This window comes from Staurois parvus, unplaced genomic scaffold (genome assembly GCF_062004578.1).
Source record: "Staurois parvus isolate SC_StPar_1 unplaced genomic scaffold, SC_StPar_1.0 ptg000261l, whole genome shotgun sequence".
Lineage (NCBI taxonomy): Eukaryota > Metazoa > Chordata > Amphibia > Anura > Ranidae > Staurois > Staurois parvus.
This window is the reverse complement of record NW_028318057.1, coordinates 13,526-34,445: the sequence shown is the minus strand read 5'-3', so window position 1 is coordinate 34,445 and position 20,920 is coordinate 13,526. Positions and strand designations below refer to the sequence as shown.

Genomic DNA, 20,920 nt, shown 5'->3' with positions numbered 1-20,920 from the left:
ACCAATTGAAACTCATAGATCACCTTCTTTAGTAATCTCAGAGATCTACTCCCTTCACGCTGCACAGAAGAGGTTGTATCTTTTTGTGGGTCCATACAGAAATTAAAATCCCTGGCCAATATCAAACAACCCTTTTTAAAATCCATCAGTTTTTTTAACACACCTTTCAAATACATCTCCGGCTTCTTATTTGGACAATATATATTAGCTACTGTACACTCCACCTCTTGTATTTTACCCTTCAAAAACAAATATCTCCCCTCTGGGTCCACTTTTCTATCCTCCAATTCAAATCTTATATTTTTTCTGAATCCTATTGCCACCCCTTTAGCTCTCCTAATCAGGAAATCTGCATAATACCATGTTGGATAATCTCTAGATTTTAACTTAACCTTGGATTCTATCTCAAGATGTGTCTCTTGCAAAAAAACCACTGAAGCTACTCGATGATGTAGTTCTTTAAATAGCCTAAATATCTTCCCAGGACAATTCAACCCCTTTACGTTATAAGTGATAACTTGTAGTTCTTCTATCTTGGTTATATCCCTCCTTTACCCTTCCAACCCTCCTCCTCTTTTCCCTTGCTTTAGTACCCCCCTCAATCCTGCAGAGTGTTAACCCTAGTACCAATACCCCTCCCCCCTTCCCATTTTTAGGCAACTATTATACCTACTAATCATTTGTGGGTCAAACTCCCCACCTTTGAGGTAATACTAAGGGTCAAACTCCGCCCATGGACGGCTCCTCCTCCCTCCCACCTCCCCAGTTCCCTCCATCTTTTTATTAACTCCTTAAAATTCCAGGTACCCCTTGAAAACAGAACTAAATATCATACTATGTGAAAGACTAAAGGGCAAGGAAGAAGAGAGAAAGAGAGGCATGAGAACAACCCAAAAAAAAAAAAAAGCTTAGCTGAGAGCTCCTACATCAAGCCCTCCGCCAAGCTCAGGCTCCTCCGCCCAGATCGTAAATGTACTCCTTTGATCCAAAAGAAAAGTAAACCAAAAAAGGTCTGGCCCTACTTCTCTTTGAAACATGAGAAAATTGTACTTGTTGTGTTTGGATACTACTATACAAACAGCAACTACAGAACAGCAAGAAGCAACAAAATTATACAAAGCGAATTAGAGCATTTTGCCATCTGGATGAGCTGTTACCTGCCCTTTCGCGCAAACTCTATGGATTTAATAGCAGTTGTGTTGCTGGTTCCAGTTGTAACACGGAAAGATGCCACCAGATCCTGGGTGTTTGTTTTTAATACTAAAATCTGTAAAAAAAAATAATATTATAAAAGATACAATCAGTGTCCCCTAATTCAGTTTGTTTTTGTAAAGAATATACTAACTTCTAATGCATCATACCTTCCCTTTGGCATTTCCAGTATAGATATACTCTCCTCTACGATCAAAAGATGCTACTACATTAAGATCAGAATCATCATCCACAGGTAGGACAACATGGCTGGAGTCTGAGAGTGTTAGCATAACAGGGGCAGATTTCATGGGACACACTAGAACTTTATCCCTGATTCAGAAAAAAAAAAAAAAAAGTATATGCAGTTAAAAAAACAAAAACGTGTTTTAGAGTTGTAATGCAATAATCAAAACAAAAGTTCTGCTTCAACACAGACTTAAGTGTGGCACACAGTATAGAAGCAGTAAACAATAAATTACAGTACACATCTACTATTACTTACTGATCACGGGGATGAAACTGAACTTTAAGTATGGGGGAAGGAAATCTAAACCGCTGGTCACAATCTCCAGACAAGACATCCCACAAAGATACTATGTTATCGGTAGAGGCACTCACAAGCTTATGACCATCCCTGCTCCAGCTGTAAAGACATTTTTAGGATGCATGAATTCAGAAGGCCTTAAAGAGTACAGCATCACAAACATGAAATATCACAATTACAACTGAAAACACTGACCAGGTTCTAAAAATACACATAAGAAGTAATTGGTCATTATCCCTAATAAGCCAAGTAAAATGTGTGGGACATTTTGTTTTAAAAATTACAGATTACTCACCATAGAGAGCACACAGGATGTATGTGAGCACTTAAGATCTTGGCAATGCCCCGTGTTAGGAAGTCCCATATAACAATACGGCCATCATTACAACCCACGGCAAGAAGAGTGCCCCACCTATTGAAGGTGCAGGTGAGGGCCATGCTAATGCAATCCAATGTTCCATCTGCTTCCTATGCAAAAAAAAAAAAAAATATAACTAATTTCCATAGATATAAAATTATGATACATAAACGAGCGCTGGAATTGTGTACAGGGAGCAGCTAGCATGAAAGGTAGAACCCCTAAACCGTCTAGAGCACATATATAAACAGCATGCAGCGCTTAAAAATATAAATATAAAAAACCCCTAATATCAGGGTTATTCTCAAGATATGTTATACCAATATCATAGTCTCTGGGGTGGAAAGCCCCGTATAATGTATTACGGTAGGTATACCGTATAGTAAATGGCTCAGAAATAGAAATCACGTAAATGTATTAAGTGGGATGACAGTTTATAATATAAACTATGTTGGCAACGGTGACTTCAGTGGTGTAGTAAATAGGTGTGGGTTGCACTAACCAGATGAGACGTGCGAAAGCACGTTCTCAAAGGACTTTGAGTACGTGCTTTCGCACAAAACATGTCAGGAAGCGGCCCCCAGTGACTCATCCACGTGGTTTACTTGGCCAGAGGCCATCCTTGTTATCGGATCACTATATATGTGAGTGTATTTCCTTTGCATCCTGTTATACTTCATTACCTATTGCACTACGGAAATTTTTGTGCTTCGGCTCATTTCGTTATGAGCCCTGCCTTTCAAGGATACCATTGATGTCAGCTCTGTACGTTGGCTCCCCCTGGTGTTTATTCATGGTACTGCGGTGACCTGGAAGTGCTATGGAGCACTGTAATTCCAGTTTGATGCCCACCAGCTGTTCCTGAGCTCCAGACACCCAGACGCAGATGACCAGGAGTTGGTCCAAACACTCAAATGTGCTATCTGGTTAGTGCAACCCACATCTATTTACTACACCACTGAAGTCACCGTTGCCAACATAGTTTATATTATAAACAGTCATCCCACTTAATACACTTATGTGATTTCTATTTCTGAACCATTTACTATATGGTATACCTAATACATTATACGGGGCTTTCCACCCCAGAGACTATGATATTGGTATAACATGTCTTGAGAATAACCCTGATATTAGGGTTTTTTTTATATTTATAATTTCCATAGATAGATAATGGGAAAATCCACACACAGAGCTCCAACTTCTAATTAGAACACTGCTGTCACATTTAAAATGCCAGTTTGACAATGGGTTTAAATAGCTGTAAACCTCTGGGAAAAGTTTGGGACCGCCAGCATCCTAGCAACCAACAAGAGTGAGCAGATGCACAGCCGTAAGTGGAAAGCTGTCACATTTGTTGGCTGTAATAATACTGCCAGTAAATGTATGGCTTTCTACAGCAACCGGAGGTTCATATCAGCAGCGGGCAATCAGTATTTCAGCTTAATTAGCCAGTTCAGCAAACAGCCAGAGTTCCTGGTGAACCCTGTGTCACTGTGTACTCTTTAGTACTCTTTAAACCCAATTCCCACTCATGGGTTTGCTTTAATGTAAACATTTAACAATCCTGGGAAAATAAATTTGAGCAAATAATGGAGGAAAATAATGCATAAAGCAGGGGTTAATTTAAAGCAGAAGTATGCTTCATCTGAGCACCAAAACGCTATTTAATCCATTTTTAATACTCAAAGCAAATTCACCCTTCTATCGAAATCTCCATTCTTTAATTTGTGGGAAATCACATTGAAACTACCACTCCAGTATTTCTGGTCGTGGCCATCTCGAGTAAGGGCAGATGATACATGTAGCATTTACTTTCTGCAATCCATCTGCTCCCTAATGCATGAAGGTAAAAAAACTTCTGTTTCCAGGCCCCCTCAATACTTACCTGAGCCCAATCTCAATCCAGCGCTGTGAACAAGAGCAGCAGCTTTCTCCCCTCTCTCTCTCCTCACAGGGCAGATTAATAGCAGTGAGAGCCATTGGCTCCTGCGGCTGTCAATCAAATCCGATGATGAGGATGCAGGGGCGAGCCAGGCCCAGCTGTCTGCACCTATGAATGCAGGCAGCGAGGTTCAGGAGCGACCCCACATGAGTACTCCCCTAGGCAAGTGGCATCAGGGGGAAGGATTAATGGTGGAGGACCCCAGAAGAGGAGGATCGGGGCTGCTCTGTGCAAAACCATTGCACAGAGTAGGTAAGTATAGCATGTTTGTTATTTAATCACTTGGCAACTGCACTATAGCCAAATGACTGCTACAGCTCGGTTGTACAGTTCTGGGAGTTCTGGGAGGGTGTCATATGACGTCCTCCCAGAACGCGCCCCCAGTGAACACAGCTGATTATGTGATGCGGTAAAAGGCCAATCACAGCGGCCTTTTACCACGTGATCAGCTGTGTCCAATGACACAGATCACCGGGTAAATACAGTTGCCAGTTATCGGCTGCACTTTCCTCACGCTGTTACAGCCTGAGGAAAGTACTCCCAATAACCAGCAATTGTCAGAGAACTGATCGGCACTGATGATCAGTGCCACCCACCTGTGCCCAGCAGTGCCACCCACCAGTGCTGCCCAGAAGTGCCATGCACAAGTGCTGCCCAGAAGTGCCATCAGTACCCATCATTGCTGCATATCAGAGCAGCAGCATCAGTGCCGCCTCGTCAGTGCCGCCTATCAGTGCCCATCAGTGCTGCCTTTCCGTGCCACCTTAGCAGTGCCCATCAGTGCAGCCTTATCATCGCACATAAGTGAAGGAGAAAAATTACCTGTTTGCAAAATTTTATAATAGAAACAAAGAAAAACTTTTTTTTTGCTGTTTTTTTTTGTTTATAGTGCAAAAAATAAAACACCCAGTGGCGATTAAATACCACCAAAATAAAGCTCTATTGGTGAGAAAAAAAAAAGGTAAACATTTTATATGGGTACAATGTTACAGTGCTGCATGACCGCACAATTGTCATTCAAAGTGCGACAGCGTTGAAAGCTGACAATTGGCCTGGGCAGGAAGGGGGTATAATTGCCTGGTAGGCAAGTGGTTAAAGAAAAAAAATGTAAAGGTTTAGAATCACTTTAATCATTTGCCTACTGGGCACTTTCATTCCCTTCCTGCCCGGGCCAATTTTCAGCTTTCACCGCTGTTGCACTTTGAAGGACAATTGCGTGGTCATGCAACGCTGTAGACAAATTAAATTTTTACAATTTGTTTGAGACTGATAGAACTTTCTTTTGGTGGTATTTTATCACCATCTGGGTTTTTTTATTTTTTGCTAAACAAACTAAAAAAAAAAAAGACAGAAAATTTTGGAAAAAAAAAAAGTTTCTTCTGCACTGATGCTTAGCTTGCATCAGTGCAACCTATCAGTGCACTGATAGGTTGCACTGATGGGCAATGATAGGTCATTCTGAAAGTGGCACAGATGGGCACTGATGAGGAGCTAGTGATAGGACACTGACTGGCTGCACTTATAATCAGGGCACTGATCATCAGTGCCTTGAATCAGTGTAGATGTCCCCATGAGAATCACCGGTTACTGGCTCTCTGTCACAGCACATAAGGAGAAGACTGCTGATAACTGGAAAGTCTATTTACACTGCGATCAGTTGTGACTAGACAGAGCTGATCACGTGGTAAACAGCTGCTGTTGGCCCTTTACCCCTCTCTGTGATCAGCTGTGTCCGAAGGACACAGCGATCACAGAGCAGTACCGATGCACACCCCAGGGGCAGGGTTCTGGGAGGACATCAATAGACAACCTCCCAGAACCAGCTAACCTCGCTGTAGCTGTCTTTCAGCCACATCTCGGTCAGAAAGTGGTTAATGTTTAATGGTTGAACTGGACAGACTTTTGTCTTTTTTCAGCCAGACTAACTATGTAATTATGTGGGTAGCACAGTGGTTAGCACTGTGGTGGTGGTGGTGGTTGTTAGCACTCCTACCTTCTAAGGGTGCCCAGTTTGAATCCAAACCAGGATATCTGTGTTGAATTCTCCGTGTGTTTGTGTGGTTTTCCCCTGGGTACTCTGGTTTCCTCCCAGACTCCAAAAACATGCTGCTAGGTTAACTGCTCCTGTCTAAATTGGCCATAGTATGCATGTGTGCATGCTTGTGTGATAGAAAGACCTTGGAGGTTCATCCTCTCAGCAAGTTGCAGAGAGCCTGAGCCAGCCGTTTCCTCCCCCTACACAGCCCAGCGCTCCAGTGAGCATGGGAAGGAGGGCAGAGCAGACAGCGGTAACGGACAGTCTCTCTCTGCTCACAGCACCTGTGAGAACATATGATCGCTGAGTTCTCACCCTTAGAGCCAGAAGGGGACCGATGCTATATCCACCTTGGTAAGTATAATCTGGGGAAAAAGAAGACACACTTCTCTTTTAAGTACAGCAGCATAATTAACTAATATTATAAAGTCTATAATATACAATGAGGGAAATTTACCAAAACTGGAGCAGCTGTGGTTACCATGCATAGCTGCTTCACTTTTGATACATTTCCCTCAAAGTATTCATATCTCCTGTTCTGTCTCTCTCTCTGAAAGATTCAAATTATTCCCAACTGTACAAAATTATAGATAACAAAACAGAATTCTGTTTTTAAAATGTAAAAAGGCATCATCTAATTGTTTTATTATGAATTTTATTAGAATTTTATATCACTTGAATCACCAGTTAATTGGAATTTAAAATCCATATAAGTTACAAATGATGTGGAACATGCATGGAAAATAATATATGCTCACCTCTGGGTAGTTCTGTCCAAAAGATTCTGGGGGATCAAAAAAAAAAAAAAAAAAAAAAAAGCAATTAACACAAAATTGTACACAAACAGGGATTTTTTTTTGAGTTTTGCAGAGATTTTAATAGATTGCCTTATTTTTTTTTGTTCAGCTTTCAATCAGTGGCATGCCTGCTGTATTTGAGACACGGGGGTCAATCCACTAAGAGTTAAAATAACTCATGCGGTATATAACTTGTACTTGTGCAATTCACAGAAAAATGCACATTAAATACAGCACGAGTTACATTTTTTTATTTTGAGGTAATTAATGTGTTTTTGCACGTTATGTTATCACAGTCCGGACCGTCAGCTGCAGCGTAAAGTGAAACGTTTTGCAGTGGTATTCCTGCTAGTGGATCCGCTGCAGTGATTCGACCGGAAGTGGGAGCAGGTACCTGGTTTTGACCCTCACCAAAATATATTACAAACATGGCAGAGAAGGGGGGTGGGGAGGGGAGGAGGAAGAGTGGAACCATGACTTCCCTGCTAACAGCAGAATGTAAAAAAAAAGAAGAGGTTCCCCTCCCAAACTATACTTCAGGATGTATCTTTTTTTTTGGGGGGGGGGGCCTTCATCAAAATAAAGAAAAAAAAATGGCGTGAGCCCCCCAAAATCCATACCAGACCATTAGAGCATGCAGCCCAGGATGGCCAGGAAAAAGGAGGGACGAGTGTGTGTCCCCAAATAGTATTCATTCTAGTGAAGAAATGTGCAACTTTCAAACTTGCAATGTCTGCTGTTAACCCTAGCAGTACCGGAAAGTCATCACTGTTAAAAGATTTCTACACTATGCAGCAGCTAGCAGGACATAGGATACACTTCATTAGAGGCAAGAATGTCCCTAGTGATGCACAGCAAAAAAAATAAAAAAAATAAAGAGGAACTCCAGTATCCGCCCAAAATTTGAAAGTCAGCAGATACAAATACTGTAGCTGCTGACTTTTTAATATTATGGACACTTACCCGTCCAGGGATCCAGCGATGTCCTCATCGGAGCCAAATCTTCAGTCCACTTTAGGTGCAGCGGAGTTCCACCCTAAAGTGGAGGCTCCGATTGTTTGCCTCCTCCCCCCTCCACTGCCATATTTGGCACCACTTGGGGGGGAGGGGAACTGGTTTTGACAGGTACCCGCTTCCCCTTTCCGGCTCAGTTCACCACGGCAAAGTGAGCCAGACGTTAGGCCCCCTCCTTCCCTTTCACAGGTACTAGAAGACTGCCGAACCAGTCAGGGTGCGCAGCGTGATTCGCACATGTGCAGTGGGCACCCGGCTGTGAAGCTGCAAGCTGTCACAGCCTGGTGCTCACAGTTGAGATGCCGGCGCCGTGGAGAGAATAAGGAAAGCACGGGTGAGTACATCGCTGAACCCTGGGACAGGTATGTGTGTGTTTATTAAAAGTCAGCAGCTACAGTTTTTGTAGCTGCTGACTTCTAGTAAACAAAAAAAGTCTGGAACTCCACTTTAAGCTTCAAGCTACTGTGAACTGAAAAAGAAACATTTTCAAACATTTCATTGTTTCTCCAAGGTGGAGTACATCTCATCCTCCACCAAGGGCTCCACCTTTTTCTTTTCTTTATTCATAGTTAAATATATTTCTACCAATTCATCTGTTCTCCACCAAGAAACAACTTTTTCTCTTTTGTTTCTCTGCCAAATGTTCTCATCCTTCACTCAATCTAGAACTTTAACCAATACACGCCCAGCCAATAGAAAATGATAAAATTTTAGTTTGGGTACAATGTTGTATGACCGCGCAATTGTCATTCAAAGTGTGAGAGCGCTGAAACCTGCAAAAAATGGCCTGGGCAGGAAGGTGTAAAATTGCACGGTATTCAAATGGTTAATGGATACAAATAATTTGTCAACATCTATCTGTGAGGAAAGAGGATGTAACCTGAGAGTAAGGTTCATACTGAAAGCTAGGGATTGATAAAATGTTCTTTTTTTTTTTTTGCACTAACAAAATACAAAAATCTATTATCAGTTGTAACAAAAAATATATTTCCTAACCAAGGTGTATGGCTAAAACACATGATTTACCCCAGCTGCTGGAACACTCTATGCCCCCGGATAAATACAAAAAAATTACCAATTCTATATAAATTATTTAAACCCCTTAATAATAACCAAAGTTATAAAGTCCATACAGTGCAAAATGTCAAATATCCTCAAAAAAGAATCTTCTTCACATAATCTCCTCATACAGTTAGGTCCACATACAGTGGGGATCGAACGTTTGGGCACCCCAGCTATAAATTTGTATTAATGTGCATAAAGAAGCCAAGGAAAGATGGAAAAATCTCCAAAAGGCATCAAATTACAGATTAGACATTCTTATAATATGTCAACAAAAGTTAGATTTTATTTCTATCATTTACACTTTCAAAATAACAGAAAACAAAAAATGGCGTCTGCAAAAGTTTGGGCACCCTGCAGAGTTAATATCTTGTACTGCCCCCTTTGGCAAGTATCACAGCTTGTAAACCCTTTTTGTAGCCAGCCAAGAGTCTTTCAATTCTTGTTTGAGGTATCTTTGCCCATTCTTCCTTACAAAAGTCTTCCAGTTCTTTGAGATTTCTGGGCTGTCTGTCACACACTGCTCTTTTAAGGTCTATCCATAGATTTTCAATTATGTTGAGGTCAGGAGATTGTGAAGGCCATGGCAAAACCTTCAGTTTACGCCTCTTGATGTAATCCCCAGTGAATTTCGAGGTGTGTTTAGGATCATTATCCATTTGTAGAAGCCATCCTCTCTTTAACTTCAGCTTTTTCACAGATGGCATCAAGTTACCATCCAAAATTTGCTGAAATTTTCTTGAATCCATTTTTCCTTCTGCTCGTGAGATGTTCCCTGTGCCACTGGCTGCAACACAACCCCAAAGCATGATTGATCCAACCCCATGCTTAACAGTTGGACAGAGGTTCTTTTCATTAAATTCTGCGCCCCTTCTTCTCCAAACGTACCTTTGCTCATTCCAGCCAAAAAGTTCAATTTTAACCTCATCAGTCCACAGAACTTGTTTTCAAAATGCATCAGTCTTGTCTATATGTTCATTTGCAAAGTTCAAACGATGATTTTTGTGGTGAGGACGTAGAAGAGGTTTTCTTCTGATTACTCTACCATGAAGACCATATTTGTACAAGTATCTCTTTATAGTGGAATAGTGTACCACAACTCCAGTGTCTGCCAGATCTTTCTGGAGGGATTGTGCAGTCAAACGTGGGTTTTGAATTGTTTTTCTCACAATCCTGCGAGCTGTTCTGTCTGATATTTTTCTTGGTCTTCCAGATCTTGCTTTAACTTCCACTGTTCCTGATGACTGCCATTTCTTAATTACATTCCGAACAGAGGATATTGACATCTGAAAACGCTTTGCTATCTTCTTATAGCCTTCTCCAGCTTTGTGAGCGTCAACTATTTTCAGTTTCAGTTTTCTAGACAACTGCTTAGAAGAACCCATGGTGCTGATTGTTGGGGCAAGGTCAGATGAGTCTGGGCATTTAAAACCTTTGAGATTGACATAACCTGGTCTTCCCATATGATGATTGAGAACAATCCATGACACTGGCAGGTCTCAGCTTGGCAAAAGGGGCAGTGCATGCTATAAATTCTGCAGGATGCCCAAACTTTTGCAGACGCCATTTTTTTGTTTTCGGTTATTTTGAAAGTGTAAATGATGGAAATAAAATCTAACTTTTGTTGACATATTATAAGAATGTCTAATCTGTAATTTGATGCCTTTTGGAGATTTTTCCATCTTTCCTTGGCTTCTTTATGCACATTAATACAAATTTTTAGCTGGGGTGCCCAAACGTTCGATCCCCACTGTATATTTGGACACAGGCACAATTTTCATACTTTTGGCTCTGTATGCCACCAGAATAAATTAAAACTAAATAATCCAAATGAATTTGAAGTGCAGAATTTCAGCTTTAATTTAAGGGGTTGAACATAAATATCAAGAACAAATTTTAGGAACTGCAACCATTTTTATACACAGTCCCTCCATTTTCAAGGGTGCAAATGTAATTGGATAAATTAATAGAACCATAAATAAAATGTTCATTTGTAATATTTTGTTGAGAATCCTTTACTGGCAACGACTGCCTGAAGTCTGGAACCCATGGACATTACCAAAGACTGGGTTTCCTCCTTTCTGATTCTTTGCCAGGCTCTAACTGCAGCGGTCTTCAGTTGTTCTTTGTTTGTGGGTCTTTCTGCCTTTAGTTTTGCCTTCAGCAAGTGAAATGCATGCTCAATTGGGTTGAGATCAGGTGATTGACTCGGCCATTGCAGAATATTCAACCTCTCTTACTTCAAAAGCTCCTGGGTTGCTTTTGCAGTGTGTTTTGGATCATTGTCCATCTGTACTGTGAAGCGCCGTCCAATCAACTTTGCTGCATTTGATTGAATCTGGGCTGACAGTATATCTCTAAACACTGCAGAATTCATCCGGCTGATTCTGTCTTCTGTCACATCATCAATAAACACCAATGACCCAGTACCACTGGAAGCCATGCATGCCCATGCCATCACACTGCCTGTTTTACAGATGACATTGTGTGCTTTGGATCATGAGTTGTTCCAAGCCTTCTCCACACTTTATTCTTCCCATCATTCTGGTACAGATTAAAACGGAGCTCCACACAAAAGGGGAAGTTCCGCTTTAAGCCTTTTTCCCCCGTTCCCCATTAAGGATTGGCACTTTTGGAGAGCATGTACCCGAAATTGACTGGTAGCCGGTCCCACTTCTGCTGTGATCGCCTAGGCGAGAAGTTGTCCTCTCCCCTCTCCCCCCCCCCATAGTCTTCTGGGACATGTGACAGGTCCCAGAAGACTACGGGGCCATTCACAAAGCACAGCGCTTCTCCTGCATGCGCAGTGGGCACCCGGCTGTGAAGCTGCAAGCTGTCACAGCAAAGTGCCCACACTGAATATGCCAGCGCCAGGGAGAGAAGACAGCCGGTGAAACCAGCATTAGTGAGGACACCGCTGGACCAAGGGACAGGTAAGTGTCTGTATTTTAAAAGTCAGCAGCTACAGTTTTTGTAGCTGCTGACTTTTTTTTTTCCCTTCAGGCGGAACTTCACTTTAAGCTTAGTTTCCTCCGTACAAAGAATGCTTTTCCAGAACTGGTCTGGCTTTTTTATGTTTTTTTGGCAAAGTCTAATCTGGATTTTCTATTCTTTGGGCTTATGAATGGTTTTCACCTTGTGGTGAACCCTCTGTATTTGCTCTCGTGAAGTCTTCTCCTGATTGTAGACTTTGACAACGATATGCCCACCTCCTGGAGTGTCTCCTTCACTTGTCTAGATGTTGTAAATGGGTTTTTCCTTACCATAGATAGTAGTGGTGCACCAAAATGAAAATTCTATAATATAATATATATATTTTTTTTAGCTTATGATTTTATTGCTATCACATAGGGGACCAATAGTCCCCTATGTGAGAATATATGAGTGACAGGTCCTTTTTGTTGGGGGCAGGGGGCAGTGTGTGCAAGGAGGGAGAAAGAGAAGACCAGTGTATACAGTGAGGGAACAGTGTACACAGAGAGGCTCCCTCACTGGCTGTCACCATGGGGTTTATTTACTAAAGCTGGAGAGTCCAAAATCAGACTCCCTTCTGCATAGAAACCAATCAGCTTCTAACCTCAGCTTGTTCAGTGAAGCTTTGGCAATGAAACCTGGAAGCTGATTGGTTTCTATGCAGAAGGGAGTCTGATTTTGGACTCTCCAGCTTTAGTAAATAAACCCCTATATGTCAGTGCCGGTTTTTAAATGCAATTGCCGACTTTTTTTTTTTTTTTTCTTCACTATAGCTCAGATAATGAGCTGTCACTTTCCCTGGAGCTAAAGAAAACTCTGTTTCCTTTAGCTCGGGAGAGAAACTATAAAGAAACCTTGTTTCTTTTAGCTCGAGGAGAGTGACAGCTCATTCTTTGAGCTATAGTGAAGAAAAAAAAAAAGCCAGTAATTACATTTAAAAACGGCACTGGCATATAGTGACAGTCATTCACTGTATACACTGCTCCTCTCCTGCCTTTCTCTGCTGCCCCCCCCCCCCCCCCCCCACATCTGCAGTACACACAGTCCCCTGTATTGGCTACATTTTCCTATCTGCAAAATGCCAATAAGGATATTTTTGGCCGATGTGTTTCAGTGGCCAAAATTTCAGTGCATCCCTAATAGATAGGATCCTGCGATCATCCACCACTGTTGTCTTCCGTGGACGTCCATGCCTTTTTACGTTGCAGAGCTCACCAGTGTGTTTTTCTTTCCTCAGAATGTACCAAACTGTTGATTTGGCCACTCCTAATGTTGCTGCTGTCTCTCTGATGGATTTGTTTTGTTTTTGAATGCATGGTGTAGGTTCACAGCAATAGATCTCAAATGCAAATACTGTACCACACTTAGAATCAACTCCAGGCCATTTACCTGCTTAACTGATGAAGAAATAAGGAAGGAGTAGCCCACACCTGGCCATGAAACAGCTTTTGATTCAATTGTCCAATTACTTTTGGTCCCTTGTAAAAGTGGGATGGCTACTCTTAAGAGCTGTAATTCCTAAACCCTTCCTCCAATATGGATGTACATACCCTCAAATTAAACCTGAGAGTGTGCACTTTCAACCCATATCCATTATATAACTATAGGCTAAATATGTTTTGCTAAATACCTGATAAAACTAAAATTGTGCCTGTGTCCAAATATATATGGACCTACAGTGAGGAACAGAAGTATTTGAACACCCTGCGATTTTGCAAGTTCTCCCACTTAGAAATCATGGAGGGGTCTGAAATTCACATTGTAGGTGCATTCCCACTCTGAGAGACAGAATAAAAAAAACAAATCAGGAAATCACATTGTATGATTTTTAAAGAATTTATTTGTCTTGCACTGCTGAACATAAGTATTTGAACACCTAAGAAACAGCAAGAATTCTGGCTCTCAAAGACCTGTCACTGTGCCTTTAAAAAGTCCACCTCTCCTCCACTCATTAATCTAACTTAGTAGCACCTGTCTGAGCTCTTTAAAGACACCTGTCCACCCCACAGTCAGACGCCAACTACTACCATGGGCAAGACCAAAGAGCTGTCAAAAGACACCAGAGACAAAATTGTGGACCTCCACAAGGCTGGAAAGGGTTACAGGGCAATTGCCAAGCAGCTTGGTGAAAATAGATCAACTTTTGGAGCAATTGTTAAAAAATGGAAGAGGCTAAAGACAAATGTCAGTCTCCCTCGGACTGGGGCTCTATGCAAGATTTTACCTCGTGGGGTATCACTGATAAGAAAGGTGAGGAATCAGCCCAGAACTACAAGGGAGGAGCTGGTCAATGACATGCAGAGAGCTGGGACCACAGTTTCAAAGGTCACTGTCGGTAGAACACTATGCCGTCATGGTTTCAAATCATGCATTGCACGGAAGGTTCCCCTGCTCAAGTCATCACATGTCCAGGCCCGTCTGAAGTTTGCCAATGACCATCTGGATGATCCAGAGGAGGCATGGGAGAAAGTCATGTGGTCAGATGAGACCAAAGTAGAACTTTTTGGTCTAAACTTCACTCGTCGTGTTTGGAGGAAAAAGAAGGATGAATTGCATCCCAAGAACACCATCCCTACTGTGAAGCATGATGGTGGTAACATCATGCTTTCGGGGTGCTTTTCTGTGAAGGGGACAGGACGACTGCACTGTATTAACCACTTGCCCTCCTGAGGATTTACCCCCCTTAATGACCAGGCCTCTTTTTGCTACTCGGCGCTGCACTAATTCAACTGATAATTGCGTGGTCATGCAATGCTGGACCCAAACAAAATTTACGTCCTTTTTTTCACACAAATAGAGCTTTCTAATCGGTGGCATTTGATCACCTGTGCGCTTTTTATTTTTCACGCTATAAACAAAAAAGACCAAAAATTTTGAAGAAAAACGATATTTTTCTTCTCGTGCGCCCCCTACCTGTTTTCCAAACACACGTTTTAAAACGTGGTTTTGCCCAGCTGTGCCGCCCTGCCAACGTATTTCTACAGTGGCTGGGCGGCATGTGGTTAAGGAGAGGATGAATGGGGCCATTTATTGTGAGATTTTGAGCAACAACCTCCTTACCTCAGTCAGAGCATTGAAGATGGGTCGTGGCTGGGTCTTCCAACATCACAACGACCCGAAGCACACAGCCGGGATAACCAAGGAGTGGCTCCGTAAGAAGCATATCAAGGTTCTGGAGTGGCCTAGCCAGTCTCCAGACCTAAATCCAATAGAACATCTTTGGAGGGAGCTGAAACTCCGTGCTGCTCAGCGACAGCCCAGAAACCTGACAGATCTAGAGGAGATCTGTGTGGAGGAGTGGGCCAAAATCCCTGTTGCAGTGTGTGCAAACCTGGTCAAGAACTACAGGAAACGTTTGACCTCTGTAATTGCAAACAAAGGCTTCTGTACCAAATATTAACACTGATTTTCTCAGGTGTTCAAATACTTATGTTCAGCAGTGCAAGACAAATAAATTCTTTAAAAATCATACAATGTGCTTTCCTGAATTTTATTTTTTAAATTCTGTCTCTCAGAGTGGGAATGCACCTACAATGTGAATTTCAGACCCCTCCATGATTTCTAAGTAGGAGAACTTGCAAAATCGCAGGGTGTTCAAATACTTCTGTTCCTCACTAACTGTGCGTCTTGTGATCCCAAAAATTCTAAACTCTTAGCAGATATTTTGACCTATGTAAATAAATGGGTGAGAGTAAGCTTGGTATAGAGGAAATGTAAGGACTTATCCCAAACATGGTGCCCCTTAAGTGACTTTGTCTTAAGGGAATTTAGGGGGCTGCCATGGCAGGCCTCCTTCTAAACATGCTTGGCTGTGTGACCAGCATATTTCTGATCCAGACCTGGAACGTGCACACTATAAATGAGTTTTAAAAAATTGTCAGAACTACTTATTTTTATGCTTGTGGTTCACATAGGAAGAAAGTAAAAGAAAAAAAAAATCAGAATGACAGCCAGAGAACTAGCATTATCAAAAGAAGAGTTCAGCAATGGCTGCCTCCCTTTGTCTCTCATGGTCTCTTATGGCAGAGTTGCTGGTCAGAAAAAAAAAAAAATCTAGATTTTCCCCTCTCCCCCTCTGCCATTCTGGCCTAGGCCAAAATGATATGCCTGGTCCCACAGCCTCCTGGGATGCACACATCACATGTCACAGGTGGCTGCAGGACCAACACACAGTGCAGCCAGTGTGCGGAGTCTGGTGTGTCACTGAACTTGGAAGAGGCAGCCAGCTGAAGATGGTGGAGCAAGACCCACTGTATTGCACCTGGGCAGCAGATCTGCAACAGGTAAAACATTGGATTCACTGTGCGGGTGAGAATGTGTTTTGAAGAGAACACAGCACAACAGGAAGAGGGGGAAAAATTATGAGTGTGGGGAATTGTGTACTTCTTTAACTCAAACAATGTTAGCAAAAGTTTGTAATGTCTACCTGGACACTTCACTCTGCCTTTTGAAGGAAGGGGAGGTGTTCTGTAGTTCTCTTATGTACTCATGTTACAATGCTGATCCTTCATACTGTAACTAAGAATGAGTAGCATTGTAACAAAAGCAAAGAAAAGACTACACAACACCTCCCCGCCTACATAAGATAGAGTGAGGTGTCCTGCAGAATGGCACCCTAAGGCTACATTCACACCAGCAGTTAGGGTTGATGTGAATAGTAGCAGCAGGAAACAGAGATTCTGCTGCAACTCTTAGTGGCTAGGTGTGTCACACCCAGCGACCACTGCAGGTAATAGCTGGCTGTGCAGACAGCAGGGAATAGCTGGTGACCTGCCATTATAGTGAACAGGGCCAGCGGATGCACCCAGCCACTGACAGCCACAGAAGAATTCGCTCCAGTCCTAATTGGGGGAAGTTCCACTTTATGCTGTCCTCCCCTTCTTTTGGAACTTTTTTTGGGGGGGGGGGGGGACAGATAGCTGGTTTTGACAGGTACCCACTCCAACTTCTAGTTGGATTGCGTTGGCAAAATTCTACAAAACCACTACCCTCTTCAACCTTCTGGGAAACATCACAGGTCCTAGGAGGCTGCAGGACCATTCACAGAGCACAGCCGGGCTCGTGCATGAGAAGTGTGAAGCCATAAGGAGTCAAAGCTCGGTTCCCACAGTAAACAGGCTGGTGCCGCGGACCTGAAAACCAGCAAAGAACTGTCCTAGGTGAGGACAGTGCTGGATCATTGGACAGGTAAGTGTCCTTTTATTAAAATTCAGCAGCTACAGTATTTGTAGCTGCTGACTTAAAGGGGTTTATTTACTAAAGCTGGAGAGTGCAAAATCAGACTCACTTCTGCATAGAAACCAATCAGCTTCCAGGTTTCATTGCCAAAGCTTCATTGAACAAGCTGAGGTTAGAAGCTGATTGGTTTCTATGCAGAAGGGAGTCTGATTTTGGACTCTCCAGCTTTAGTAAATAAACCCCAAAGTGTTCCTAAACCCACAACTGTAAAATCAGTCTGTATATGCAGTAAAGCATGCTTGTTATACTCATTGTGGAGCCTAAGGGGTTAATCCTCTGAATTGTGTAAAAAGGCAATTTGAGCTAGACTTCTCTGATCCTCCCCTTCTTCCAGTGTCAGTCTCTTATCTCCTGATTAGACATACCATGTGGAGACACTCTGCACATGCTCAGTTTGGTGTGTATTGCTAGAGGTTTTTTTTTTTCTTGGGAAAGTGCATGTGATCAGCACAGGGCCAATCAGCACTGCCCAGACAGAGGTCAGGGGTTCTGCATCCTCCTAGAGCAGAATGAAAACTGCTCCTACAAGCTTTATCATGTGCTCTACTGGACACAGATAGAAGTCACAAGACTGCTCTAACTGCTGATGAGAAAAGGTATTTAGCAGTTTATAGTTACTAAAATAATTGCATTTCCATGTGTACTGTGGGAGACCAGATATAGTGAATGCAGGGTCCTGGGTTTAGTAACACTTAAATTTTTTCAGACAGCCTGAAGACCCTCTTTAAGGCTAGGTTCACACCTATGCAGTTTGCGGTGTGTTTTTTTTTTTTTTTTTTTTTTTTACACATTTTGCATTTATTTTGCCAGACAAATTTAAAAACGCAACGTAAAACGCATCAAAAATGCCGCAAAAGCGCAATACATGCTTTTCTGCATCATTTCCATTGAAGTCTATAGAACCAAAAAAGCAACTTTGTGTGTTCAAAAAAGTCCCTGACCCTTTCCAAAAAACGCACCGGGTGAAAACGCGGAGATGTGAACCTGTCCCATAGGAATTCATGTTAAATGGACTGTACTGCGTTTCTACAAAACACTGCAGAAAACACTTCGGTGTGCACCTGGGGTAAGGGCCAGTTCACACTATATAAAAACGCAGTCCAGGTGCGTTTCTGATGCATTTTTTATGCTTTCCGGTTAATTTTTTCCCCTCTTTTTCTTCAACTTAAGTAGAGACGTGAGCATTCCAGTGCATTTTGGTGTGTTTTATTGCGTTCCAGTACAGTTCTATGTAGGAAAAAAATGCAGCCTGTTCTACTTTTTTTTCTGCAACCACTGATGTGAACTATGACATTGACAACCATATAATCTACTTTCTGTGTGTTTTTGAGGCAGAAAAAAAGCAAGTGAAACGCATGTACTGTGAACCGGCCCTAAGAACAAAAAGCGTGTTTCCAACAGAACCACCACATGATGATAAAGGAAAAAATGTAGCCACCACATCAAACACCGGCCATATACTAAGTGAAATTTTGCTGGCTCTGAAGGGACAGGGCGGCTGAATTGCGATCAGTGTGTGGCTAGGGTTGTCACCTCATCTCTTTAATACCAAACACATTAATTCCACTGGTTCTGGGGCTAATTTAATGCACATAAGGCACAAAGTGAGTTTAATTACTGCCTTAATCAGCCTCAGAATCTGTGGAATTAATATGTTCGGTTTTTAAGGGATGAGATGGTAACCCTATGTGCAGCTGTCCCTGCTTGACAGAAGTCGATCGTTTGATCAACTTTTGTCAAAGAGACGTGTTGGGAAATATTCCTCGCTCAGCAGCTGCAGACACTGTCAGAGTATTGTGACAGCAGAGATTCAGCTGCTAAAATTCCAGCCAGCGACCTGTTTATACAGAACCCCCCGGCAGCAGAGCACAGAACGAATTGTACTTTGTGCAGCAACCAACACTAATACACAGAACGATTGTCTCCAGCGGAGCTTCTGTGAGGAGAAATGCTTGTGAACACTCCACTACATAAACAGCACAGGGCCCCTCACATCCATTCTTCCTTTCATACATCCCGCTCCTTTCCTCCCACCTCTCCTTACCGAGTAACTCCAAATTCATGGCTCCGGTCTTGGTTTACTCAGCTCTATCCTTTAGCCGTGCCCCTAAACTGGGGCGGCAGGGAAGGTAAAACACAATAATGCGATTATGAACGGATTGTAAACGAAAGCTCATACGAATCCGGCAACAACGCGGACACCAAAAATATTTTACGACAGGCACCTCGAAAGGCAGCCGCGGCCTTCTAGTGTGTGCAAGAGAAATTACTGTCCGTGCGGTACTAGAGTCCCACTACTAAGGTTCCAGAGATACAAATGCTAGAGAACTCTGTTTAAAAAAGAAACAAACTGCCACAGTACTTTTCTTTTTAGTAGTTCAGTTTTTATTTGCACGTAGTAGATTTATGTAGAACTGGGCAAGCAAGACTTTCCATAGTGATGGCTTATTTAGGTTTCCATTCAAATGCAAATAGTGAGACACAGTTTGCATGCATTTAGAACAGCAAGCAAGACAGTAAATTAACCACTTCAAGTCTGGACACTTTCCTCCCTTCCAGTCCAGGACAATTTTCAGCTTTCAGTGCTATCATACTTTGAATGACAATTGCGCGGTCATGCAACACTGTACCCATATGAATTTTTTAGCATTTTCTTTTGAGACAGATAAAACTTTATTTTGGTGGTATTTATTCACCACTGGGATTTTTATTAGTTTTTATTAGTATTTATTTGTATTAAAAAGTCCAAAGATTTTGAAAAAAAAGTGTTTTCTTGTACAATTTTGCAAATAAATAATCTTTCTTCATAAATCTTGGCCAAAATGTATTCATCTAACTTTTTAGTCAAAAAATAACCCAAATTATAATAAGGAAAAATTATAATTTTCAAAAAAAATTAATATTTTTATTTAATTTTTTATATTATTTGTTTTTTTTTTTACATACTGTCACCCTAGCAGTACAGTGTCACCATCATGACACTGTACTACTTGTGGAGGGTGATGAAGATTTTCTTTTTTTTACACTGATTGCTTTTACACCCATAAAGGCTGTAAAAGCAATAATTTCTCCTTCTCTCTGGCTGCATTCTTGCAGCCATTGAGAAATACTGTGAGAGCTGTGATTGGTCACAGCTTGTCACATGTTACAAGGCTGTTGTGAATAGCCTTGTACCATGTGACCTCTGTGATCATTCACAGATTTCACTAGTAGTAAGCAATGATGTCAGGAAGTGACATCTTGCTTACTACTATTCATGTGATCACCGATTGGCCAATCAGGAATCACATGAATCGGGACCTCACACAGAAGTCCCGTATAGCAATTGGTGTTCACGGTGTCGTGCGCTCCCAGAGAGCACGCACAGGCAGTTAATGTGGCGCTGTTTATAAACGGCAACCCAATCCGGCACTGCTCCCATGTACATGGGCTGGACAGGAAATGGTTAAGTGAAATGATGGGGTTAATTTACTTTAATTTAGAGATGGTTCATACCATGTTCGCATCTGAATTGCACAGGAACATGCTGTGCGTTCCTTCGTGATTCACATACAGTTTTGTGTGGTGCGATTTCAGCCCCTTAATTTGGAATTAGCTGAAATAGCACCGCACTATTGCCAAAAGTTGTGCATGGACTACTTTTAAAACACACTACAACTGGATTGCATGGTACAAAAGTACCATGCAATCAGGTGCGGGCAAATGCACTGCTTTTGTAGCCTGCATTTGGGGTGTGTTTTATTTATTTATATTTTATTTA

The 20,920-nt window shown here is 42.0% G+C and overlaps 1 protein-coding gene across 2 annotated transcripts in view; it reads right to left on the bottom strand.

The window, feature by feature from the left end:
- The window catches only part of RBBP5 (RB binding protein 5, histone lysine methyltransferase complex subunit), a 58,564-nt gene extending 39,168 nt beyond the window's left edge, over positions 1 to 19,396 (bottom strand). For both annotated transcript variants that reach the window (XM_089681116.1, XM_089681117.1), the window contains exons 1-6: positions 19,205 to 19,396; positions 6,835 to 6,860; positions 2,034 to 2,206; positions 1,697 to 1,837; positions 1,362 to 1,524; positions 1,158 to 1,267 (exon numbers count right to left, since the gene is read on the bottom strand). In XM_089681116.1, the coding sequence (XP_089537242.1) occupies positions 1,158 to 1,267; positions 1,362 to 1,524; positions 1,697 to 1,837; positions 2,034 to 2,206; positions 6,835 to 6,860; positions 19,205 to 19,223 (632 nt within the window). In that variant the 5' untranslated portion in view covers positions 19,224 to 19,396. The remainder of the gene's footprint in view (positions 1 to 1,157; positions 1,268 to 1,361; positions 1,525 to 1,696; positions 1,838 to 2,033; positions 2,207 to 6,834; positions 6,861 to 19,204) is intronic.
- Positions 19,397 to 20,920: the final 1,524 nt, after the last annotated feature.